Source organism: Tympanuchus pallidicinctus, unplaced genomic scaffold (genome assembly GCF_026119805.1).
Source record: "Tympanuchus pallidicinctus isolate F22 unplaced genomic scaffold, pur_lepc_1.0 scaffold11, whole genome shotgun sequence".
Classification (NCBI taxonomy): Eukaryota; Metazoa; Chordata; class Aves; order Galliformes; family Phasianidae; genus Tympanuchus; species Tympanuchus pallidicinctus.
In genome coordinates, this window is record NW_026294627.1 from 11,454,017 (window position 1) to 11,477,233 (window position 23,217).

At 44.1% G+C, this 23,217-nt stretch overlaps 1 protein-coding gene across 2 annotated transcripts; it reads left to right on the forward strand.

Annotated features, from left to right (window-relative positions):
• Positions 1 to 7,351: 7,351 nt before the first annotated feature.
• Positions 7,352 to 17,437, forward strand: BIRC2 (baculoviral IAP repeat containing 2). 2 transcript variants are annotated; one of them, XM_052670917.1, is made up of 9 exons: positions 7,352 to 7,472; positions 8,204 to 10,209; positions 10,316 to 10,415; positions 11,578 to 11,656; positions 12,353 to 12,398; positions 13,226 to 13,468; positions 14,579 to 14,833; positions 14,952 to 14,993; positions 15,835 to 17,437. In XM_052670917.1, exons 2-9 carry the CDS (start codon positions 9,336 to 9,338, stop codon positions 16,026 to 16,028), a joined length of 1,833 nt encoding a protein of 610 aa, XP_052526877.1. In that variant the 5' UTR covers positions 7,352 to 7,472; positions 8,204 to 9,335; the 3' UTR covers positions 16,029 to 17,437. The 2 variants fall into 2 exon arrangements, with proteins under 2 accessions (XP_052526877.1, XP_052526878.1); XM_052670918.1 differs by lacking the exon at positions 7,352 to 7,472 and adding an exon at positions 7,498 to 7,518.
• Positions 17,438 to 23,217: the final 5,780 nt, after the last annotated feature.

Consider the following 23,217-nt stretch of genomic DNA (forward strand, 5'->3'; position numbering starts at 1 on the left):
CAGTACGGGATACACCTTTGGCCACTTTGGGTTCCACTGTTCTGGCTCTGTCCCTCCCAGCTCCTGCCGTACCCCCAGCTCCTCACCAGCAGGGCAGCATGTGAAGTACAAAAGGCCTGCAATTCACAGTATGGGTTCCAACAGTCTAAAGCTTTAGCCATTACCATCTCCACCCTTTGTCCTTTTGGACCAGGATATAAGGTTTAACACTGCAATGAACTCCTCCCTTCACCTCTGCTCCAGCCTGTGCTTCTCTGTTGGCCAAAGTTCCTTAGATGTATACCTGTTCCGGCAAGGTCTAATCCATGAGCCACAGTCCCTTCAGAGATCTACCTACTGTATCATGGAATTATCCACAGGTGCTTTGAGGTCTACCTGTTCTGGTGTGGGCTTACTGACGGATCACAACCTCTTCTGCAGCACGGACTCATCCACAGACACATTCATTTGGAGGTGTGACTCTGGCGAGGCCTTGTCCATTGGCCATATATCCCTCAGAGGTCCCTTCAGACACTGTTCTGTTGTATTATCCACAGCCACAGAGGCTTCAAGGTATCCTGGCACGGCCTCATCCACAGGCACTGCAAAGTATACCTGCTGCAGCGTGGATATCTCCATGGCCGCAGACACTTTGGCATGTACATACTCCACAGTGAACTTATCTGTGTCTTATCACGTTGGAGCGTACGTGCTCCCATGTGGACTTGTCCGTGGGTCACAGACCCTTGACTTGAGATCAGTTTGCAGTTGCCATCCAGTACAGCAGCACAGGAGCAGCAGAAATGCCTCGGCCAGCTGCCAGGCCAGGCTCCTGGCCACAGCTGTTATCAGAATGTTCCCAGGCACAGAAAGGCAAGATGATAAGGGAGTGAAGCAAACAGTAGAAGCAAAAGCAGCCACTAACAAGTACTGACTCCAACATGCAGTAAGGAAAGCAAGCCCTGTGGCAAGGAAAGGAGCCTGCAAATTAGCAGCAAACAGCTGTAACTTCTATAGATTTGGTCTAACATACTGCACACTTCAATCTGTCATCACCTTGAACCCTTTGTGCCTCATGTGGGTGTCAAAAGGTCTCTTGTGATGTAATTCATAGAATTATAGAATCAGAAGGGCTCGGGTTGGAAGACTTCAAGCACCATCAATTTCCATCTCCCCCTGCTGCAGACAGGGCTGCCAACCACTAGTCCGAGTACTAAATCAGATTGCCCAGGGCCCCATCGAACCAGGCCTTAAACACCTCCAGGGATGGGGCATCCACAGCCTCTCTGGGCAGCCGGTTAAAGCCAGCAGGCACACAGCTGCTTGCTCACTCTGCTCCGATGGGATGGGATGGGGGAGAGGATCAGAAACTGCAGAAGTGCGAGAACTGGGGGTTGAGATAAAGAAAGGCAGTTCACCAGGTAAAGCAAAAGCTGTACATGGAAGCGAAGCAAAGCAAGGAATTCAGTTGGTACTTCCCATCAGCAGGCAGATGTTCAGCCACTCCCAGGAAAGCAGGGCTCACTTGTAGTGCTTTCTAGGGAAGCCAAATGCCATCACTCCCATGACAACTCCTTCCCCCTTCTTTACCCCAGCTTTCATTGCTCAGCACGACGCCATTCTGTACGGGATATCCCTTTGACCAGTTCGAGTCAGTGTGTGCGTTCTGCCCTCTCCCAGCTCCTTGTGACCCTCCACTGCTCACGTGTGAGAAGCTGAAACATCCTGGGCTCTGTGCAGCACTGTTCAGCAACAATTAACCATTGGTGTGTGATCAACATTGTTCTCATCTTACATCCAAAACACAGCACCATACAAGCCTCTATGAGAATACTATGAGAATTCCAGCCAAAGCTACAACACTTGTCAAGACTGTACATAGCAATAGTTAGTTCAGCTAAAGCAAACTGAAGGCTGCGGGAAGGATCTAAAGCATGCAGAGATGAAGGGCAATAAATGGAAGAAAATAAGACCTATAGACACGTTCTTAATTCGACAGCAGGAAGTAACTTTGAGTCAAAGCAGACAACTTGCTGTTTAAAAAGATAATACCTTTGGGTAAGGTATTATTAAGGATGAGCAGCTCCAAACTTCAACAAATGGATACAGCCAAAGAGCAGCCTTTTGATTCTCATGGTACATTTGGTTCCCTCTCCCACTTAAACTCGGATCACTTTAGTGCAGTTATCTCTTTTGGCATTTTTCATGTTCTTTTCTCTTGCTGAATCTAATTGTCTTCCTATACACAGAGAATGAAACTTGGAAAAGTCAACAGCTCTAAAATCTAAAAGGGGAAACTATCACAGTATTTGCCAAAATTTTCCTGCAGCTCATTCCAGCTCATTTTTTATTCTCCAAATAAGTAACAGTGAAAGAGTTTCTAATTGATTTAAAAGCCTCCGCTTAATCAGAGTGGCTTTGATATCTTCTGGAGACCAATTATGGCTTACAGGAGAATGTATTCTTTGCAGTAAATATGACAAAATAAAGCCCACAACAGATTTAGGTAAACTTTAACATTTACACTTGCGATCTTTTGCGTAGGAGGATGTGCAAAGCAAAACTCTGTTGGGCTGCAAAGCTAGCAGAAACTTTCCAGATGTTGAATGTACTGACCTTCAGTACAGGAGCGCTGAGATGTAGGCTGTGGGGTTTTTTGTTCTTCTTCTTTTTTGTTTTTTGCTTAAACATTTGAGGTTACTACAATGAGTCACGATGCCCTTCTATCTAGATATATTTGTCCTTCACGAGGCTATTTTTTTTCTCATTTGCTACATGCCCAAATGTGACTAATAGTCTCATTAAGAAAGATACAGTAATAGGTATTGCTGGTCCAGATGTAGGTGCTCTGTTGCTGTGTTTAGTTGGAGAGAAGTGGGAAGCAGTTTTCATTCACACAGATTATCAGCTTGTCTGATGTAATGCCTACAAGATGTCAGAACTCTTCTCCTGGGATTTGGAAAAACAAATAGGTCCTGATACTTTATCTGGAGTTAATATTCTGTCTCAATCTGACATACCCTAAATTTCCCTTAAATCTGTTTTTTTTTTCCCCCCATTTCATCATCTGAGAAACCACGTGTTGCAAAGAAAATTTGCTCACTGTTCTTTTCTGGCATGCTAATTGCCAACTTAGATCAGTTTAGCATGCAATATCTCCCTCTGTACTCCTGGAAAGGGGTCCATGATGCCTATGAACTGCGAGTAGCAGCTACCGACTCTGAATTTAAAATAATTAGCATCAGCACAGCTGACAGAACACACTGCACAGAGGCATTCGATACCTTTTGGAAGCTGAAAAATGTGAACACTAGCTGATAGCAATTCTTTTTCCTTTTTAAAACAAGCACAGAGTTTTATAGGTGGGTTTAGGTTTGCAAAGAGCAGGCACGGGGTCTCCATTCCCTGGCTGGGTTGCATGGCTTCCTGATGAAGTATTGTGAGGCTTTGGAAAAATATTTTGCCTCCTGCTCCTAAAGCAGCTTGGAATTTGATACTTTATGTAGATTCTATACAATGACATCCAAGGAGGCCATAAATACAATTGAAGTAATACATCTTAAGTTCTAGGGAGTATTTTTTCTTCACCTAATTGAATGTTTTCCCCTAAAACATAAAAGGAACTAGGGGCACATTCTTGACTATTATTAAAGACCTGAGCAGTATAACTGAAACTGCAGATTATGTTGTTTCTCATCCTTGGTAACACAGACATGATGAATTTGCTGCTTTGAGTTGCTTGTATCTCCAGAGAACATCTGAGATTAAAATCAATGTTAATATTTGCACACACAAGTAAGGGGGTTCCCACCTTAAAGGCCAGTGCATTTAGAAAGACTGAGCTTACACAGTCTCATGTCCCAGCAGTCAGCCCTCCAGGCATAAAGGAACCTGTTCTTCAGGATGTGCAGCCTCTTCAAGGACATCCCAAATGTCCCTGCAGAAGAGTTCTTCTGCATCCTTTACCGCTGGCTGTGGGGCTAAGGTTGCATTTTTTTTGCTGCCCAGAATGTGACAGCAGGACCACTGATGGTGGGCTCACTTCCCAATCCAAGGAATGGGTGCATTAATGTCCTGAATTGTGGCTCTTCATCTGGGTGGGTTGGGATCCCATGGGAGGATTATTGGTAGGGAATGGCAAAGAATAGACAAATACATTAAAGAGGCTGAATGTCAGAACCCTCCTGACATGGGAAATGGATAACTGAGATCCTGTGATTCATTCTTCATCCCAGGGATGTGGTGGAGTCTCCTTCTCTGGAGATGTTCAAGACCTGCCTGGATGCCTACCTGTGCGACCTGCTGTAGGGAACCTGCTTTGGCAGGGGGGTTGGACTCGATGATCTCTGGAGGTCCCTTCCAACCCCTACAATTCTGTGATTCTGTGATTCTTCACAAAAGCATCTTTGTTGCTTGGGATTCAGTCCTCATGGCTACTATCAAAGACTGAGGCCGGGTGGGTGCCTGTTGCTTAAATTGGTGACAATGGTCTTTGCTACAAAAAGGTGTCTTTCTCTCACTCTGGCAATTTTCCAGCTTTGCTTCTCCAAACAGGGAAGTCAGGAGGGCACTGGATCTCACAGAGCATGCAGGTAAGTTTCCATCTTAAGAATGGTGTTCAATAAGGCCAAGTGCAAGGTGCTGTACCTGGGTTGGGGCAATCCCTGATGTGTGTACAGACTGGGAGAAGAATTCATTGAGAGTAGCTCTGGAGTGGGTCCAGAAGCAGACCATGAAGATGATCAGAGGGCTGAAGCATCTCCCCTAAGAAGGGCTGAGATAGCTAAACATGTTCAGCCTGGAGAAGGTTCCAGGGAGACGACACTGCAGCCTTCCAGTACTTAAAGGGATTAAATGTAATGGAGAGAAAAGCAGTAGCAATGGGAAAGGGAAACAACACCGCCTTTTCACCTTCCTCTCTTCAGAGCTGTTTAGGGATATGTGACAGAGGCACCATTAAAGGAAGATGTCTTAGCGCTATGGAAACAATAAACTGGAGAACAAAGCAGAGAAGAATCGCAGCATGGGGAGATTTACATTCATCAGGCCCCCTGGAGAAGATTTCTGGATGTGCAGTTGTATCAGATGCTTCTTGGGCTGTCCGACCTACTCATTGCTGGCATTCTTAATGCACATATGCTGCAGGGTCACTGTGTTCCGCCTCCAGAAACCAGCTATATCACCTTCGCTATTTCAGTCAACACTGTCATTAGGTTTATTTTCGCAAGCACCGCTAATGTGGCAGTCACGCTTTTATTAGCACTGTGACCTCTATGAGTGCATGGGACTTGCTCAGAAAGCAGAATTCTCTGCAGTTGAGGAGAGCTTTATCAGCCTTTCGCCCCTTCTCCAGAGCAAATAATCTGCAGATTAGAGCATCTTGTTTATCAGTCCAACTGTGATCTTTGAAGTCTGAGGCAGCAGGTGAAAGGAACAGCCCCATCATGCCATGCCACAGGCTCAGAACCAAAGTTCAAGCCTACTGCTGTCAGCTTGTACCCGTCTGAAGCACTGCTGTGCTTCTCTCCCTGCCTTTGGAGTTCCCTTGCCCGATGCTGAAGCCAGACTCAGGATGCTGCTGATAACGCATCACACCTCATGAATTTCAGTCCTAAAAATAAACCTTTAGTTATCTCTGAGCTCATGTCCTTTGAAGAAAGGGCCATCCATCACTAAGAAGGCAGGAAAAGCTCCCTCGTCTCTTTTCCTTATAATTGCAAAGGAAATGCTGGTAAAGGAGAACTAGGGGAGCTGCTACTATTCTCAAGAGTCAGAGCAAGCAAAAGAAGGCTGGCAGCTCAGGCCAGCTACACTATTTCTGCTATTATATGTGTTTTAGCCTGCTTTTCCATTCCTCCCCCTCTCTTCTTCCTTAATGCAACATGATGCTTGCCTAGCAGAAAGGCAGAGCCTGAAACTGCTTGCCTGGAGCCTGGGAGGGGAGGGAAGGGCAGTTTCTATTGCAGGATCCGGAGGAGGCCAAAGGGTATGGAGGAGCAAAGGGCAGGGATGTGGCTGGGATGGCACAGGCAGGAAGCTGCAGGATGGAGTTAAAGAGGAACACTGACTTTGGAGAATGTTTGGTTAAAAGTCAAGAAGCCTCCTGGAATGGACAGAAATGAATTCAGTATAACTTCATTTGGGAATGCCTGCCTCAAGTATAGGAACATCACCATCTTTCTCTATGAAAGCAGAATTTAAACCATACGTGCACATACAGAGCTCACTTCCTTATGTGATACTGAATTCCCTGTGTCCAACAGATGTGAAATCCCACACCTGATCCTCCTTCAAATATGGCACTTCTGGAGTTATCTCCATTTTTCCAGCATCAGTGTTGTCTTCTGAATGTCAGGAGCTTCCTTAAGGTGACACCTTGGAGATCTGATAAATTTACTTTAAAAAAGCTTTTTCTGAATTAGCTGCTGAAATGAGAAGTTTTTCTACGTCTGGAGTTAAGTGAAATGTCATGGTGCTTTAGCACTACCTGACTGCTGCTATACACGTTCAAAATCTGACATATTATCAATGTCATCACACGTGACAGAAAATTCGAACCCATTTTAGAAGAGAGACGAATTGTCCACAAATCCACCTTACTGGAACAGCCACAAGAGGCTACCGGCAGAGTCATAACGAACCCTCCAGCAACGCCTGCTGCGTTTCTACGCTGCAGCTCCCAGCGGTGCGAACGCCCTGCCATCATTTGACACAACACCAAGCGGGGCTTTCTCATCTTCTGCTTGCTGTTTCTCCAGAGGAAATGTCATACCACGATCTGGCAGCACCTGCTGCGGAAGTTTTCAGCTTTCTGTATGCGCTGACACACGCTGCTGGAAATTTGCACTCGGTTTTGGCTTCCTCCCGTTGTTCCCCCGTGACTTTCAGAGACCGAAGCGCAAGCGGACACCACTCAACCTCTCCCACAGCAGCCCGTATCAGGCAACGCTGCGAAGAAAAGGTTAACAAAAAGTTCAAACGCGAAGCTAGGAAGGCACCGGCAGCCCCCTGAGGAGAACTCCGCGTGCCGAGCGCGCAGCATGCGGCACAGCCCGGGGCACGGCCTGGAAACCCCCGCCCGCCTCTCAGGGGAAAAACGTCGAGTGCGGGGGAACCCCGCACCGCCAGGAAAGCACCCGGCGTCCCGCCCAGCGCCGCGCGGCACCGCTCCCCGCTCAGCAAACGGGCAGCGGGGACGCAGCGGCTCCTGAGGGGGTCCGGACGGCGAGGAGGGCGAGGGGGGCGAGGGGGGAAGCGGCCGAGGCTCGAGGTGGGGCGGAGCATCGAAGCCATAAGCCGCCGTCACGGCCAGGACAGGACGGAGTGGCCGCCCCTTCGTCGTGCGGCGCATGCGCGCCGCTGGGGCTTTCCGGCGGCTTCCCGGCCCTGACGCTCCCTCGGAGTTCCCCGGGCCGGGGGCCGCTCCTCGGCGCATATAGAGCGCGGCCGGACCGTCTGCTGGGAGCAGCCGGCGGAAGCCGCGGGGGAAGGCTGTGAGTCGGGGGGGGGACCCGGCGGGGCCGCGGCGTCGGCGTGGGGGTAAGGGTAGGGCCGGGGGCGAGCGGGGCGGCGCGGCGGGAGCGTGGGGCCGCGGGGCGGCTGTCGGGGCCGCGCGGACTGCGCCGCTCCTGCCGCTGCAGCCGGCTTTAGGCAGGCGGGAGAGCGACCGAGCTCCGCCGCGCTTGGCGGCTCGCTGTCATCGGGGCTCGGCGGCGAGCCGAGGCCGCACGCAGAACGGAGGCGGCGGGGAAGCAGCGGCCCACCGCTTCCGGAGGGGTTTTTCGGGGCTGTGTCGGCGTGACGCGTCCGTCTTTTCAACGCTTTTCTGCGGAGCTTGTCGCGCTTAACTAAACGAGGGGTCTGGTGGCTTTAACCTGGCGGTGTAATAAAATTGAATCCCCGTTGCCTGAGGTCCTTTAGGCTTAAGGCCATCTGAACGGCCGTGCCTTCCTCAGTACGCGATGTTCGCGCAGTTTTGCGGCGGGAGCCGGGCTGCCGGCTCCATCTGCAGCAGCGCTGTGCGCGCGCGGAGCTCCTGCGCGTGTGACGGGAACCGGGCGAGAGCCGGCTGTGCCACGGCGCGTTTCCTGAAGGGAACGAGCTGCCGTTTCAGAGAAGCTTGCTTTGCACTTAGTGCTTCTATTTGTAGCTTCTGCTTATCTCGCTATTGCACGCTCGTCGTTTCGTGTATTTTGAAACGCTCCTCTCTTTTTTTCCTTCACAGGTTTCGTTCCACACAAAAGCGCTGATTGAAATTACAAACATTCACAGTTTTTCTTTGTGAGCAGTCAGTACCAGCATGGAGGCGTAGGCACCTCAGACGGGACTGAAGTCTGGACTCTGGGAGGTAGTTCTGTGCACAAATAAAGAAACTAAGGCTGTTTTCTCCTTTTACCCAAGGGTTCTGTTTGCTTTATGAACATGGCATACAGAAAAACCTTAATTTATCACTATGAGGTGTTATGTCCCAATGCAAAGCAGTTTATTTATGTTAAAGGTGATAACTGCATACTTGTAACTAAGGCACCAGGTTAAAACTGAAACGCTGTGCTGTTCATTCTGTGCTGTTATAGATAGAAGAGCCTGGGGCTGTTCCAGGCTTGTTAGTTAAGATAACTCGTCCTTGTCACAGGCAGCGTATAGGATTTATTACATCTCATAGCTGAGCTTAATATAAGTGAAGTGGAGTGTAAACTGACTTCTGAAATCTTAGCAGTTCTTACAACAATATTCATGTGTCAAGGCTATTTTTGGCAGTTCAGCAGTTGGAAATAGACTAGATCAATTCAGTTACATCAGTTCAGGGGCTCTTTTGAGATTCCTAATGAGATTTGTAAACTGAAATTTTGTTTGTATCGTTGCTCAGCTGCATAGGATGAAATAGTTTTTAAATCACTTGGCAGTATTTTAAACTGGGAAATGCAACGTGTCTTCCACCCACCGTTTTAGTTTCTTTATTAACGGAAGGATTTTGATAAACCCGTTTGAGGCTTGCCCCTTAGGGCCCTAACCCCACCTGCCTGACTGATCAGTACTGCTCTCCCAGATGCACAGCAAAGGGAAAGCACATGATGTTACTGTGTAGCGTGAGGGAAAGTCCTCTGACATACCTGTATTTGTCAGTGGGATGGATCAGCTTTTGCACAAAAAGCAGTTGTGCAGACTCAAGTACAAATGTTTTAAGTCTGATAGTCACGTGTCTGATTCTATTCATACAGTGCATTCAAAGTTGCACGTAAATATTTCATTTCCAGGTTCTTAATTTATATAGGCAAGGGTTATTCAGAATTGCCTTTAGTGCACACAACTACCTCCCAGAGGAAGACTTGTCCCATTTTTTCCAACAACAGTTCATTATGAACATAATGGATAGTAGCCCTTTGTTGGCAAGCGTGATGAAGCAAAATGCTCAGTCTGGAGAACTGAAGTACGACTTGTCTTGTGAGCTCTACAGAATGTCAACGTTTTCTGCTTTTCCTGTTAATGTGCCAGTGTCAGAACGAAGGCTTGCCCGGGCTGGGTTTTATTACACTGGTGTCCAAGATAAAGTTAAATGCTTCAGTTGCGGCTTAGTGCTGGACAACTGGCAGCCAGGAGATAATGCTATGGAGAAGCATAAACAGGGATATCCTAGCTGCGGTTTTGTTCAAAACATGCTATCATTTAACAACCTTGGACTGTCCACTCATTCTGCCTTTTCTCCTCTGGTCACAAGCAATCTCTCACCATCTCTACGTTCCATGGCACTTTCTCCAAGCTTTGAACAAGTTGGCTATTTCAGTGGCTCTTTTTCCAGTTTTCCTCAAGACCCAATAACTACTAGGGCTGCCGAAGACCTCTCGCACTTAAGATCTAAGCTTCACAACCCTTCCATGAGTACAGAAGAAGCTAGGCTGCGCACTTTCCATACGTGGCCCCTGATGTTTCTCTCGCCCACCGATCTGGCAAAAGCTGGTCTTTATTACCTGGGGACAGCAGACAAAGTTGCTTGTTTCACCTGTGGTGGTCAGTTGAGTAACTGGGAGCCAAAAGATAATGCCATGTCAGAGCATCAGAGGCACTTTCCTAACTGCCCCTTTGTGGAAAACCTCATGCGAGACCAACCAAGTTTCAATGTTTCCAATGTGACCATGCAAACCCACGAAGCCCGTGTTAAAACATTCATTAATTGGCCAACTCGGATTCCAGTTCAGCCTGAACAGCTTGCGGATGCTGGTTTTTACTATGTAGGTAAGAAAACCTGACGTCTCTGATGTCATTCGTATTGCTGCATCAACATTTACTTTAATATAAGTTGTGTAAATGGTTGCTAGATATTTCACTTTGTGTTTTAAAGGCCGCAACGATGACGTCAAGTGTTTTTGCTGTGATGGTGGGTTAAGGTGCTGGGAATCTGGAGATGATCCATGGATTGAGCATGCAAAGTGGTTTCCAAGGTAACTTGCAAATTCTTTATCACAGTTGGTTCACGTCCTTACTGTTAAAGTAGTTTTAATTCTGGCAGTTATGTATGGCACCAAATGTATTTATTTTTACCATATGGTGTACAGATTATCATTTCGTTATATTTCATGCAGAAACTCTTGATGTACTAACGTGGGTTTGAATCTTTACTTCATGAAGCATGGTATTTAATGCTTTCCACTTAATGACTGAAAACTATGCATCTCCAAATCACTGTTAGCAAGTGATACTGCACTGTTAATGAGAACACCTTAGGTAAGGGAAGCAGTCAGAAAGCAGGCTGAGGAGAAGAGCTGCTGAGAAGTGAGGTGGAGAGGACCTTCAACTTTGGTCTGGTTCTGTGAGTGTTGTGAATGTTCTTGAACCTGCCTTTCAGCAAGTAGTGTAGTCTCCTAGGTATAGAAAGGACTGTGAAGATTTCTGTGGCAGTGAAAAATGGTAAAAATAACTTCTGAATACATTCCCTGTAATTAAGAAGTAGTTGCATACTCTGTTGCTGCCTATACCTGTGGAAAATCTCTATCTCCATTAATGACAGAAATAGCTTTCTTGAAATTGAGTGTAGCTAATAGAAAATCTTTACATTGTAGATCTCCAGCTAATCTTTCATAGCCAATTTACCTGCTCCTGTTGTACTGCAGGATGCATGTATAAAGTGCTGCCTTTTGTTTCTGTATTTAAGAGATGAAACTCTGAATTCTTGAAGCAGATCTGGCTTTGATAGCGGAGTTGAGTTCTCTGAATTTCTGAATGATGTGAGTAGGAGATAAAAACCATGAGATGTGGTTAGAAACAGTTTATCACTGCATTTGTAATGGAACTGATGTGCTGTCATATCTCATGAAGTGCCATTTTGACTAAAAGCAGTAGCACATGTAGAGCTGCTGCATTTATATGCCTAATCCTACTGGCTGCTTAACATAATGGAAAAGCTTTATCTAAGTGTGACCAGATACTATACTATATCAAGCTTACAGTTTAGAGAACTCTTCACCCAATGAAAAGGAAGAGAAACATGCATTTAATTTATGCTGTGCTGTTGTAGGTGATGTCATTCTTCTGCATTTTTATTTTTCGGTTGTTTCCATTGCGAAATAGGAAATGTAATAAATTATGTCTTTGCCAATGTTTCAGGTGTGAGTATCTGCTCCGTGTGAAAGGAGGAGAGTTTGTAAGTCAAGTTCAGGCCAGGTTTCCTCATCTTCTTGAACAGGTAAACCTTACAGCTCTGTAACTTCGCTTTTTCCCTCGCTGAATAGTGCTGTGCTCTTCTGGAGGGTCCAGTACCTCCTTCTGCCCTCTAGATATATTTCTATTAGGTTTACAACATGGTAAATGCTCTTTATGAGTACAAAACAACAAAATTAGCGCTGAGCCATGGGTAATGGGACTGAGTGATTAGAGCTTACCCTGTACAGGGTTGCTCACAAAGGAGTGTCACAGGAAATTAAAAAGGAGGCGGTATAATGTTATTGTAGTAATTCCAAGGTTACAACACTCAGTCATTTACAGACAATCCTTTGTTACTCGTTAGGAGGCAATTAGATCCTTTGAACCTCAGTGTCAGGAGAAGGAAGTTCTGATTATGCAAGTTCTGGTGAATAATGCAAATCAGCAGCTGCTGTTTGAGGAACTGGACACGGGCAATTCTAATTGTCTGCCCCTCACACAAGTTACTTTTGTCTACAAGTTTTCTGATAAGAATAAGGTGAGCTCTTCACAGAAGTGGTCAGCACTAACTTTGTATTGGTTATCTATAAACTCAGGCTTATGTAACCACGTGTCAAATCTGTAAGGGAGTACCGTTCAGTTAGAAAGCTTAGCATGACTGAGAGACTACTGTGCTGGTGTGGTACATAGAGGGAAAAGCAATGCTTGGATAGTAATATAATTTCATTGTGTTCCACAGCTCCTGTCAACTTCTGACACACCTGTAGATGAAAACATGGATCCAAGTATGTATAACATGCAAAGCACATTGTCAGAGTTCCTCAGCACTCTGTGCTCTTAATGACTGGATCTCTGAAACTAATTTGTTCAGCAGTTCTTAGATTTGCTTGGGAACAGCAGTGTTACAGTTGTCTACACGACTTCAGAGAAGCTACTTCTAGAGATTGGAACTTGGCGGAGCAGTTGCTTGAGGATGTCATGAGGTTGTGCAATTCCATTTTTAGGCATGTAGTTGGTTAGAAAGGGAACTGGGCAGCAGTGATCAGGGAAAGGGTAGGACAAGCTGATAAAGTGAAGCCTTTAAGTTCCATTGTGAGCAGAACTCCAGTTATGCTGAGTAGGAGATAATGCTGTAGTTCCTGCTGGTTAAGGACAAAGACTCAGTCCCACGTGCCTGGTGCTCAGGAAGTTGAATAGAAAGTATTTGTTGAGAGCTGAAATAGCATATACCACAAGGAACTGGGCTCTGAATACAGGGTTTCTAGCTTCTCAAGGCTGAAGTTAGAAATAACTAAGCATAAAAAGCCCTGCAAACCAACATTCACACAAAAAAATTCCAAGTCACAGTGGGATTCTGTGTGCTTTCTCTGAGCTATCTTAGATAATTAAGTGAAGACTTGATGTGGATCAGAGTCAATGACGGATTCAGTACAACTGTATCTAAATAACTTGTTTTAGTTTTTAAAACTAATTGCTAAAATGCCTTTGAAAAAGCCTAACCACTGAAGGTATTAGCTTTTATAGTATTTAGGTTTTGCACGTAGGTAATGTTGATGACTTGTAGGAGTATTCTGTTCTTTTTGATAAACAATGACTTCTTCTGTTCAACTAGTTATTCATTTTGAACCTGGAGAGAGTCCTTCAGAAGATGCAATCATGATGAATACTCCTGTAGTTAAAGCTGCCTTGGAGATGGGATTCAGTAGGCGTCTGGTAAAGCAAACAGTGCAGAGTAAAATCCTGGCCACTGAAGAAAACTACAAGACTGTTAATGATCTTGTGTCTGATCTGCTCACTGCTGAAGATGAGAAGAGGGAGGAAGAAAAAGAGAGACAGTTTGAAGAAGTGGCATCAGGTATGCAAAGAGTCAATAGAAATGAAAGCATAAGGTGTTTGCATTGTTCAGCTTTCTGGCCTGACTTTTCTAGTTGTTTTTTATTCACAAAGTAATTTAACTTGCAGTTAGAATCAACTTCTGTAAAAGTATTGTTTGGCTGTCTGTATAGAACTAACAGTCTCAGTTCTTTCCCTTCCAGGAGCATGGTTTGTACAGGTACTTGGAGAGAATAAGGCAATTCTAAACTCAATAGAAGCAGAGTCATATTTTAATAAATTTGTGCTCTTCTATTGCTATCAATCAAATTTAAGCAAAATCCTTCAAGACTCTTTGTTCTTGGTCTCCTTCCAAATTTGTCTGCTTTTTGTTAGTGAATCAACATAGCAACCTCTTAGAAGAGGACATAAACTCTTAGTAATTTAAATCCTGTAGGATTGTCAGAGGTCAAGGCTTTTTGGTCAGACTTTGTGTCTGGCTCAACCGTGTATGTCAGCTGTTAACAATGCTTATGTGATGCACCTTTGACATCTGCTGCTGTTTCTAGACTGTGTAATTTTTTGAAGCAAAAACCTGCAATTCTAGAGTCTGTGAAGCAGTAAACTGAATCTCTCAATTTGAAGTTGAATTGGCTTCTTGCCTGCTTGCATTTTCTGTCACAGAAGCGGAGATGGCTTCAACCACTGAATCATTATGGGAATGACATGGTTTTTTTATTAATTGTATGTGATAGACTAATTAAAAAACAAAATTCTCAAGTCTAGTTGTGCTATGCTTCTTATTTTCCTGCGCATAATTCTGTTGGGTAACTCTTAAAGATTGATCCCATCTGCATGTCAGCCTATCAGTTCTCAGCACTGGTGTTATGCAGAGGATGATTCTTGCTAGTGTGAAATTAGATAGGATACCCCGGAATGCTTTCATCCAGCGGTGGGAGCAGGAAGTTTCCTTAGTAGAAAAAGCTTCAGCACTGTTTTTGGCTTTCTTTAAACCTACTGTGTGTGTGAACACTGCTAAAATTCTGAGGTCTTTTTTTGATGATCTGTAGTAAGTGAATATTTTGAAGAGTTGAACAAATGCACCTTGGAATCCTGTATGCCTAGCAAACATGTAATCTGTTCTGTATTCCAGACGATTTGTCCCTAATCCGGAAGAATCGGATGGCTTTATTCCAGCGCTTGACCTCTGTACTTCCAATCCTTGGCAGTTTACTTTCAGCTAAAGTGATAACAGAACTTGAGCACGATGTCATTAAGCAAAAGACTCAGACACCATTGCAAGCAAGGGAACTGATCGATATGGTTCTAGTGAAAGGCAATGCAGCAGCCAGCATATTCAGAAACTGCCTAAAAGATTGTGACCCCATACTTTACAAAGACTTATTTGGTATGTCATTTTTTTTCTTAACAGCTGTCAGTTTATCAGAGGCTAATTAAAGCTGTATTAAAAATCACATGCTGTTGGAATATAGAGAAATAACTTGAATGTTTTCCTCTTATTTCAGTGGAGAAGAGCATAAAGTACATTCCTACAGAAGATGTATCAGGTATCTTAAATTCTGCTTTCTTAATTTGAGGGTATTGTGGGACACATAGTTAACATCCTCAAAAGAGAAGAACTTTGTTTAAGAAATGGGTTTTATTCTGTACCCTCTCCCTGATTTGCTTTAGTAAGATATGTTTATGTGAAAGTTAAGTGTAAGCTCATCTGTCTGCCTTAACATTGTGCTTTACACAGGTACTTTTGCACTTGGTAGAGCTTTCTAGAGCTTAAGAATTCAGGCACATGCTGGACTTGAGCCTGGTATGAAGTCTCATTCAGGCATGTGGTTGAAGTTGGGCAGTGAATAGTAGGTTAGCATTTCACAGCAGATATCATGATTGCCACTTTTTCAAAATGGCTTATAGCTGTCCTAAGATCTAGTTTGACCAACAGCTGGATAGAAGAATTAATCAAACATGAGTTAGTTTGCTCTAGTTCTTACTCCCATAGTTCAGATGTTTGTAAAATTTAATATGTTAATAGACTGCATTAAAGTATTCAAGCCTGAATGTAGTTCACTTCCACCAGCAGTGTACACTGTGTCTCTAATATCTAAACGTGAAGAGTACAGCATATGCTAAAATATGAACAGAAGGCTCAAGGGCTGGAGCTGGTCGCAGTCCCTGAGCTTTTGTTGTATTACAGAAATGGAAAGTACAGACTAGCTGGTTCTTTGCGCACCAGTTTCTGAGCTGAGATGTGCTTCTGTCCACAAGTATGTTTGCCATGTATATTTAATGAATACAGATACATTCCATTTCACTCTTTATTCCCCTACTTTCTAAGCAGAATGCATTTCTACTCAGGCTTTTTAACAGTTCTTTTTTTTTTTTTTTTTTCCCCAGGTTTACCTATGGAAGAACAACTGAGGAGACTGCAAGAGGAAAGAACATGTAAAGTTTGCATGGACAAAGAAGTTTCTATTGTTTTTATTCCGTGTGGGCACTTAGTGGTATGCAAAGAATGTGCACCATCCCTTAGAAAATGCCCTATTTGCAGGGGGACAATAAAGGGTACAGTTCGTACATTTCTTTCGTAAGGAGGGGAACTTGCAGAATATCTCTGCCCAACAGATGACAGAAACATTCATGCTTAAACCAGCAATGTCTCCAGAATGGGAAAACTGTGTTACAGAAGATGATTAATCAGTTATCTAACACAGTTTGTGTAACAGTGGAGCGTATCAACATAATGAATATTTTGGGTCTTGCTTGCCAAAGAAAATTTCTATTTATAACACTAACTCAATACTAAGATGATGTTTCCTTTCTAAGGAAAGTAGTTCCATTAGTATGCTGTTATCTGAACAATAAAACCCCTTTGGTCAAGTTTCTCAAATGGAGCTTTGCATAAGTCTTCATCCTGCATTTATTCCTTGATGTGTGGTGGGCTAACTTTGTTCTCTCATTCCTTAACAAGGTGGGGCAAGAAGATAGGATAAAAAAGTACATGGGTCAAGATAATGAGTGGGAGATGGCTCAAGAATCTCTGTCATAGGCAGAGTGATGGGGTGAAGGTAAATTTAATTTACTGATAGTTAGTTCTCACTGTCCTACTATTACTAGAACAGACCACCTTCCTCCCCACCTCTGCTGCCTTCTTAGGCTCAGCTTTATTCCTAACTCTTCTGCCTCCTCCCTGCCCAGAATGTGGTTTTTATTCATGCCTGCTGCTTCTGAAGACTCAAGTATAGAACTGCTCTTACAGAACAGACTACTCTGGTGTGGGTCTGCCCCATGTGTGCAGTCCCTGCCAGAAAGCCTGCTCTATGGGGGTTGCCACAGTTTCTAGTAGGAGCCTGCTTCTGCAGGAGCTTCATATCCAACCTACAGCTCACAGAGGATGCCCTCTGCCAGCAGGTGGATATCTGCTCTGCTGTGATCCTCTATGGGCTACTGGGGGACAGCCTGATCCACCATGGTCAAGGCAGTCTGCTCTGGTGCCAGGAGCTGCTCTTGCCCTCCTCCTGCATTGACCTTGGTGGCTGCAGGGCTGTTGCACTCTTTTTTTTTTTTTCTCCCTTGTCTCTCCCAGCTGCTTGTCTAGAGGTGTTTACTCCTCCTTAAATCTTCTATCAAATGTAACCAGCATTGCTCACTGGATTGTTTTTTGCCAGCTGTGAGTCCGTGTTGGAACTGATTAAGTCTGTCAGCCTGTGGTCTCTTCTCACAGCGGCCATCATTGTAAGCACCCTCTGCCTCCAGCATCTTCCTATGTAAGGTCAATGCAGGACGTGAGGAAACAATTCAGAGGGATGTTCTTTGATAGTGAATTTCAGCTACTGTTCTTCTGGTTTGGTTTTCTTGTAGACCAGGGGGAGAAAATAGGCTAACTGTTGCAGGAAAAGCAAGACTTTCTAAAGTTTTTGATTGTGTTTAGATATTTGTGTAATGTATATTAATAACTGTTTATATGAAGAAAGAATTAAAAATATTTTTACTTAGCAAATGAGTGCTTGTTTATTCTGTTCTCATTGTTGGCTTTTCTCTGTAGGCTGCAGTCACTAAACTTCTCCATCAGAAGTTTTTTCAGTTCTGTGGTCTTTGGTGTTTCACTCCCCCAAAGTAGGGGATTCACACTTCTGACATTATTATTATTAGTTAAATAAAGCAGCATCTGGTACTTCCTTCTGTCTCAATGATTTTTTTTTTTTTTTTTCCAAAGAATAGAAACTGTGGCCAGGAATGGTTCTAAAGACCTAGAGATTAAATGAAGGGTAGCTGTGTAGCAGTCTAACCTTAATGTTGAAAAATTAAAATGTAAATGCTGTATTTAAAAGTTTACAGTGACTGTGCAATTTAATAGTAAGATCTCCCAGCCTCCTTGGAAGCCTTGGGATTGTTTTGTGAGCTGGTAATCCCATGACTGCTTTAACTATTGGCTCTTTACCTTTTTCTGCTCTATCTCCCTGGGCTGGCACGGTAGCTGCTCACCTCTATGGGGGGAAAAGTATTCATGGATATTTTTCAAGGCCTTAACATCAGATTTTAGGGGAAGAATATGCTGGGGCAGCTTTCAAATCCTGCAGTGTTGCCGATTTGTCAGACTTCATCTTTCCGAGTTCCATGGTAATGTTGAAGTGTTTGTAGGCTTCTCAATCTTCACACCTGTATATAACAATATTTAAGTGTCTTTTGTTCTAGTGTGATATGAAAATGCTGTTTCTCAAGTTCCAGGATGGTGGCAAGATGTAGATGTGTACCTGGCTCCCATTGCTTCACCTATAGGTCTTATGTGTACACATCTTTTGTAAAAAGCACTCCACAGACACGAAGGTGGCAGAAGCTGTGCAGCTTGTGTCTGGTTATTGTGATTTGGTGACAGTGAAATGGCTGCTTACTGTTCAGAGCAAGACCTGCATTATGCAGGGAAATGCTTGTTTCTAGCAGATTGCCATTCATGCATGAAGATGTGACATGGGTGGTGTTTGTATGTATCTTTCCTGTTGTACATCTGAACAGTAGATTAACAAAAACGCCCTTGTCTGAGTCTTTCAAGGAAACCTCTGGGTCTCCTGGCTTGGCAGTCTGCCTGCTGGGTTCCTGCATGGACTGAGCTGTATGTTGTATTTGTAGCAGAACTGCAGCCACACCTTCCTGAGGATGCCTGGAGACAGGCTGGACTGATGGGCTGGGGCCACTGGGATGAAGTTGAACAAGTCCAAGTGCTGGGTCCTGTGCTTTGGCCACAACAACCCCAGGTAATGCTATGGGCTTGGAGTAGAGTGGCTGGAAGATGCTGTGGAGGAAAAGGATCTGGGAGTTGGTTGATGCTTCGTGAATGTGAGCCAGCAGTGTGCCAAGGTGACCAAGAAGTGAATGGCATCCTGGCTGGTATCAGCAATAGTGCAGCCAGCAGGAGCAGGGACAACCCTCTGTGCTCAGACCTGGTGAGGCCACACCTCGAGTACTGTGTTCAGTTTTGGGCCTCAATACAAAAAAGAAATCGAGACCCTGGAGTGTGCCCAGAGAAGGGCAGCAGAGCTGTGAAGGGTCTTGGATCACAGGCCTTAAGAGAAGCAGCTGAGGGAACTGGGATTGTTCAGTTTAAAGAAGAGGAGGCTCAGCGGAGACTTCATTGCTTTCTACAACTGCCTACAAGGAGGTAGTGGTGAGGGGGGGATTCAGCTTCTTTTCCAAGGTAAGAGCAGTAGGATGAGAGGGAATGGCCTCAAATTGCACCAAGGGAGGTTCAGGTTGGATATTAGGAAAAACTTCTTCTCAGAGAGTGGTGAGGTATTGGAACAGGCTGTCCAAGGAGGTGATGGAGTCACTGAAGGTTTTAAGGAAAGGGTAGGTGTAGTACTGAAGGACATGGTTTAGTGGGCAGTCTTAATGGTAGGTAGACAGTTGGACTGGATGATCTCAGAGGTCTTCTCCAGCCTTAATGATGCTATGATTCTACGTGACTGATTTGTTAGCAGATTCTGGGTGTTTCCATCAGTAGCATTGTAGATTTAGTGAAGGCAATTGTGCAAATGCATTTTAGTTCTTGTTTGTCTTTCCTCTGCATCTCTAAGCTAGATAGAGTCCCTTTGAAGTAATACTGGAGGTACTGTTCTTGAAGCAGTCTTGCTTTGCATTCTGGGGGAGGAGTGGTTCATCTTTACATGTTTGTAGTGTGAATTCAGTGACGCTGACTTCATCCATTCTTCCATAGTTTACGCAGTGCTGCTTTAATACTGTACAACAGCTAGCACCACTTTCACATACGTACCTTGCAGTGCATAGGATTCTTTAGCTGTACTTTTGTCCAACTGTATTATATGCAATTCCTTTAATTTTGCAATATAAAATGCAAATATTTCAAACATAGAACATAACTTTAAGCAGCTTTGATTAACATCCTTCTGCTTTTGAACTTCCTAAAGGCTCTTTTGTCTTACAAAGCTAAAGATGATTTTTAAAAAAAAAAAAAAACAAAACAAACAAAAAAAACCCCAACTTGATAGGGCGTAAGGTGTATGACTTGGAAGTTGATGTTCAAACTTGGAAAGCAGCAATACTGGAACCAGCTGTACTTCATACTGATGAAGGTAGAGTCTGCATGGGGAGCAGGAGCAGGGCTAACAAGAAGTGCTGGTGTGGAAGCCCTGCTTTTTGAAGAGGGAGATGGAGAAGATAGTAGGGCAAAACAGGAGCAGGCAAACCATTACTGTGCTGTGTTTTTCTTTAGACCTATATGGGGCCAGTGTTTTTCAATATCAATAACTACATACAGTTCGGATGTCAGCTTTAGCAACAAGTGATTCAGGTGCTTCATGCAGGTGTGAATGGCATTTCTGGTGTCTGAGGGTATCTCAGGCCCTAATATATATATAAATATATATATAAAATATATATTGTTCCTGCCTGCTGAGTGCTTTCAAAGTCCCAGGCATCTCACAGAAGCACTGGCAGCAGAGCTGCATTCTGAGAAGTGGGAGAACTTAATTTAGAAAGCACTGGGTAAATTTCCTTGACCCAGTTTTGGCAGGAAGGCCAATCTAGGTTACAGCTTTCTGCCCCTCCCTGCTCTGATGGTTGTGGTTGCCCTGCTTGGTAATTCTGTGCCACTGCAGTTACGCTCTCAGCGCTATTCCAAGACAGCTGTGTAAAACTGTCTGTAGCACTTTGTAAACAGAATCTAGGAAAATGTTAAACCATACAAAAGGCAGTCTGCACAGTGTTCAGCAATGTTTGGAGAGGAACAGTCATTTCTTACTTGTGAACCTACTTCATTCTGCACTTATCTCCTTCTTTGAAAGCATTTTTCCAGAGCTTTTACTGGGGAAGCTGAAGAGCTGTGTCATTTTTGCGGTCCCACAACTGTTGTGCAGGTCTTCCCACAGTTCAGCCCAAAGTCCCTCCAGCCCCACTTCCTGCATAGCTCTGCTGACCCTGCCACTAGTGCTCTGCAGGGAGACCTCACTGTGGCCTTCCAGTACATGAAGAGAGCTTAAAAGCAGGAGGGAGACTTTTTATGCAGTCTGATAGTGACAGGAGAGGGTGGCTTTAAACTAAAAGAGGTGAGGTTTAGGTTAGATGTTAGGTGGTAATTCTTTACTCAGAAGGCAGCGAGGTCCTGGCACAGCTGCACAGAGAGCTGTGGTGCCCCATCCCTGGAGGTGCTCAAGGCCAGCCTGGATGGGTTCTGGGCAGCTGAGCTGGTGGGGGCAACCAGTGCATGGCAGGGCGTTGGAGCTGGGTGATAAGGTCTGCTCCAACCCAAACTGTTCTATGATTCTAAGATCAAGATGGACAACAGATGTTGTAATGGAGCACTGCTCTCATCTGCTGAAATGGATGGCCATGCATGAAATATCAAAGAACAACATTAGTACAGTCTAGAAAAGAGCTTTATGTTGCATTTTTTTTATGATGATCAGCAGTTCTTTAGTAACATCACAGTGAGACTTTCTCAAGACTTAGTTCTTGCAGTCTTTCAGCCTACCCTCACAGGACAGCAGAAGAGGAGAACCATGTGGAATTAGTGTTCATCTGCCTTTAACACCGCGTTGTGGCAACTGCTGCATAGTGAGCCTAGGGCATACAGTATTATGCTTAGTGTAGCAGATGTGCCAAACCTGCACCTTCAGTTCTCTTGCTAGTCCTAAGTGACCCACCTCAGTGTATGAATTCAGGCAGGAGGTATATTCTGAAAAAGAAGTATTCTCTGCTTTAACTACTCACTGTTGGTTACTCTTGCTCCTAAGGAAATAGAAAATCTCCAGTACTTAGCTACTGAGAATCCAGTCCAGCTCCCTTGCTGACCCATTGATGGCTTAGGATCCATCGGGTCATGACTCTGAAGTATTGTCTACGTTCTGTAGACAAGAAAAGCAGAACTTCAAACAGCAGATCCTGCTATTCTATTTTCAAAAGAGAAAAAGTGAGTCACTTTTTCCGTTTGAGCAAGTCAAAGTAGCACAAAATATGCTAAACACAGTATGAAGTCATTTGTGTGACAAGCCATGCATTATAAGTGGCCTTCGCATTTAGTTTTGGCCTGGTGCTTATTTTTAGAAGAAACCTTTCTGCACTCATGTGACTTCCGTTAGTCACATCTTCATCTCCTCCACTCAAATCTACCCAGCTTGCCCTACTGATGCTCGACTCTTTCCACAGAGAAATATGAAATGCTGGATACTTATGGAGAGCAGCATATTAGTTAGCATTGTGATCTGGAAGACAGATTCAGCTGCCAGTAAAGAATGAAGCCTAGAAAATTGTCATACAATGACAATGGAAAGCCATCCTATTTTTACAATCACTTGTTGCCTTTCTTTTGTTATGAGCCCTGTTTGTAACTTTAACTCTTTAGAAGTTGGCTTCCGTGCTGGCTGGGTGCAACACCGTGGTTTCTGAGTTCCAATTTATGTTACTGGATTTGGCACTTTGAAGCACAGCAATGTCCTGACATTGAAGAATAATCATTGTGCCAGTCCTCAACGTGCCTTACAGTGAAGCAAACACTAAATTCTAATGCAAGGTACAGCCTGGGCACTGTAGGATCAACATGAGGAATAAACAGTCTCCATATCTGTACTCCCGGGGAGAACACTCAAATGCAAATACCTACATTTGCATAACTTTCCTGCCTTTTAAGACTGCCACCTCTATGAGAGTTAAATAGCTGAGCGCAGTCTAGAGAGCAAGTTCATATTCTGCAGAGGCCTGCTTTGGTTCCTATCTGCTTCTGTATCACAACTAAATTCTTAACCTCTTGCATTACCTATGCAATTTTCAGTCTCTGATGATATTCTACTTGTTTTGCTTTTGGCAACATTTGATCTATACGGAATTGTTATTTTGTTATTGGTATCTTCTTCAGTAAAGCACGTTAAGAATGATCTTCAGGGCAAAAAGAGAGAATGCCATGAGTACATTAGAGCTGTAAGTCTCTGAACAAAAAGGAACTGTATGAAACCTGCTTTACAAAGGGATCATGTACAAATTACCAAAAGCAAGATCATGTTACTTTGATCAGCTTAATACTTTTTTTTTTTTTTTTAACCAAATATAGCATTCTAATATTTCTGGACTGCCTTGAAGCCATTGATATTGGGCTCCAAAAAGTAAAACTGAAAAGGCTATGAATTAACAGCAAAGTACAGGGGAGGAGAGTGCTGCATAAAAAAGAGCTGTGGGAGGAAGGAGGAATGTTAAAGTCCTGAGACTTCTTAATTATTATTATTAGCAATTATTATTATTACTATTATTATTTCATTTTTTATTACTTAGGAAGGA

Bases quoted from the DNA above. Each gene is read 5' to 3' on its own strand.
- BIRC2 (XM_052670917.1), top strand. From the start codon at position 9,336: ATGAACATAATGGATAGTAGCCCTTTGTTGGCAAGCGTGATGAAGCAA. The intron at 11,657-12,352 runs GTAAACCTTACA...TGTGTTCCACAG, and splicing joins TTCCTCATCTTCTTGAACAG to CTCCTGTCAACTTCTGACAC. The intron at 14,834-14,951 runs GTATGTCATTTT...CTCTTATTTCAG, and splicing joins ACTTTACAAAGACTTATTTG to TGGAGAAGAGCATAAAGTAC.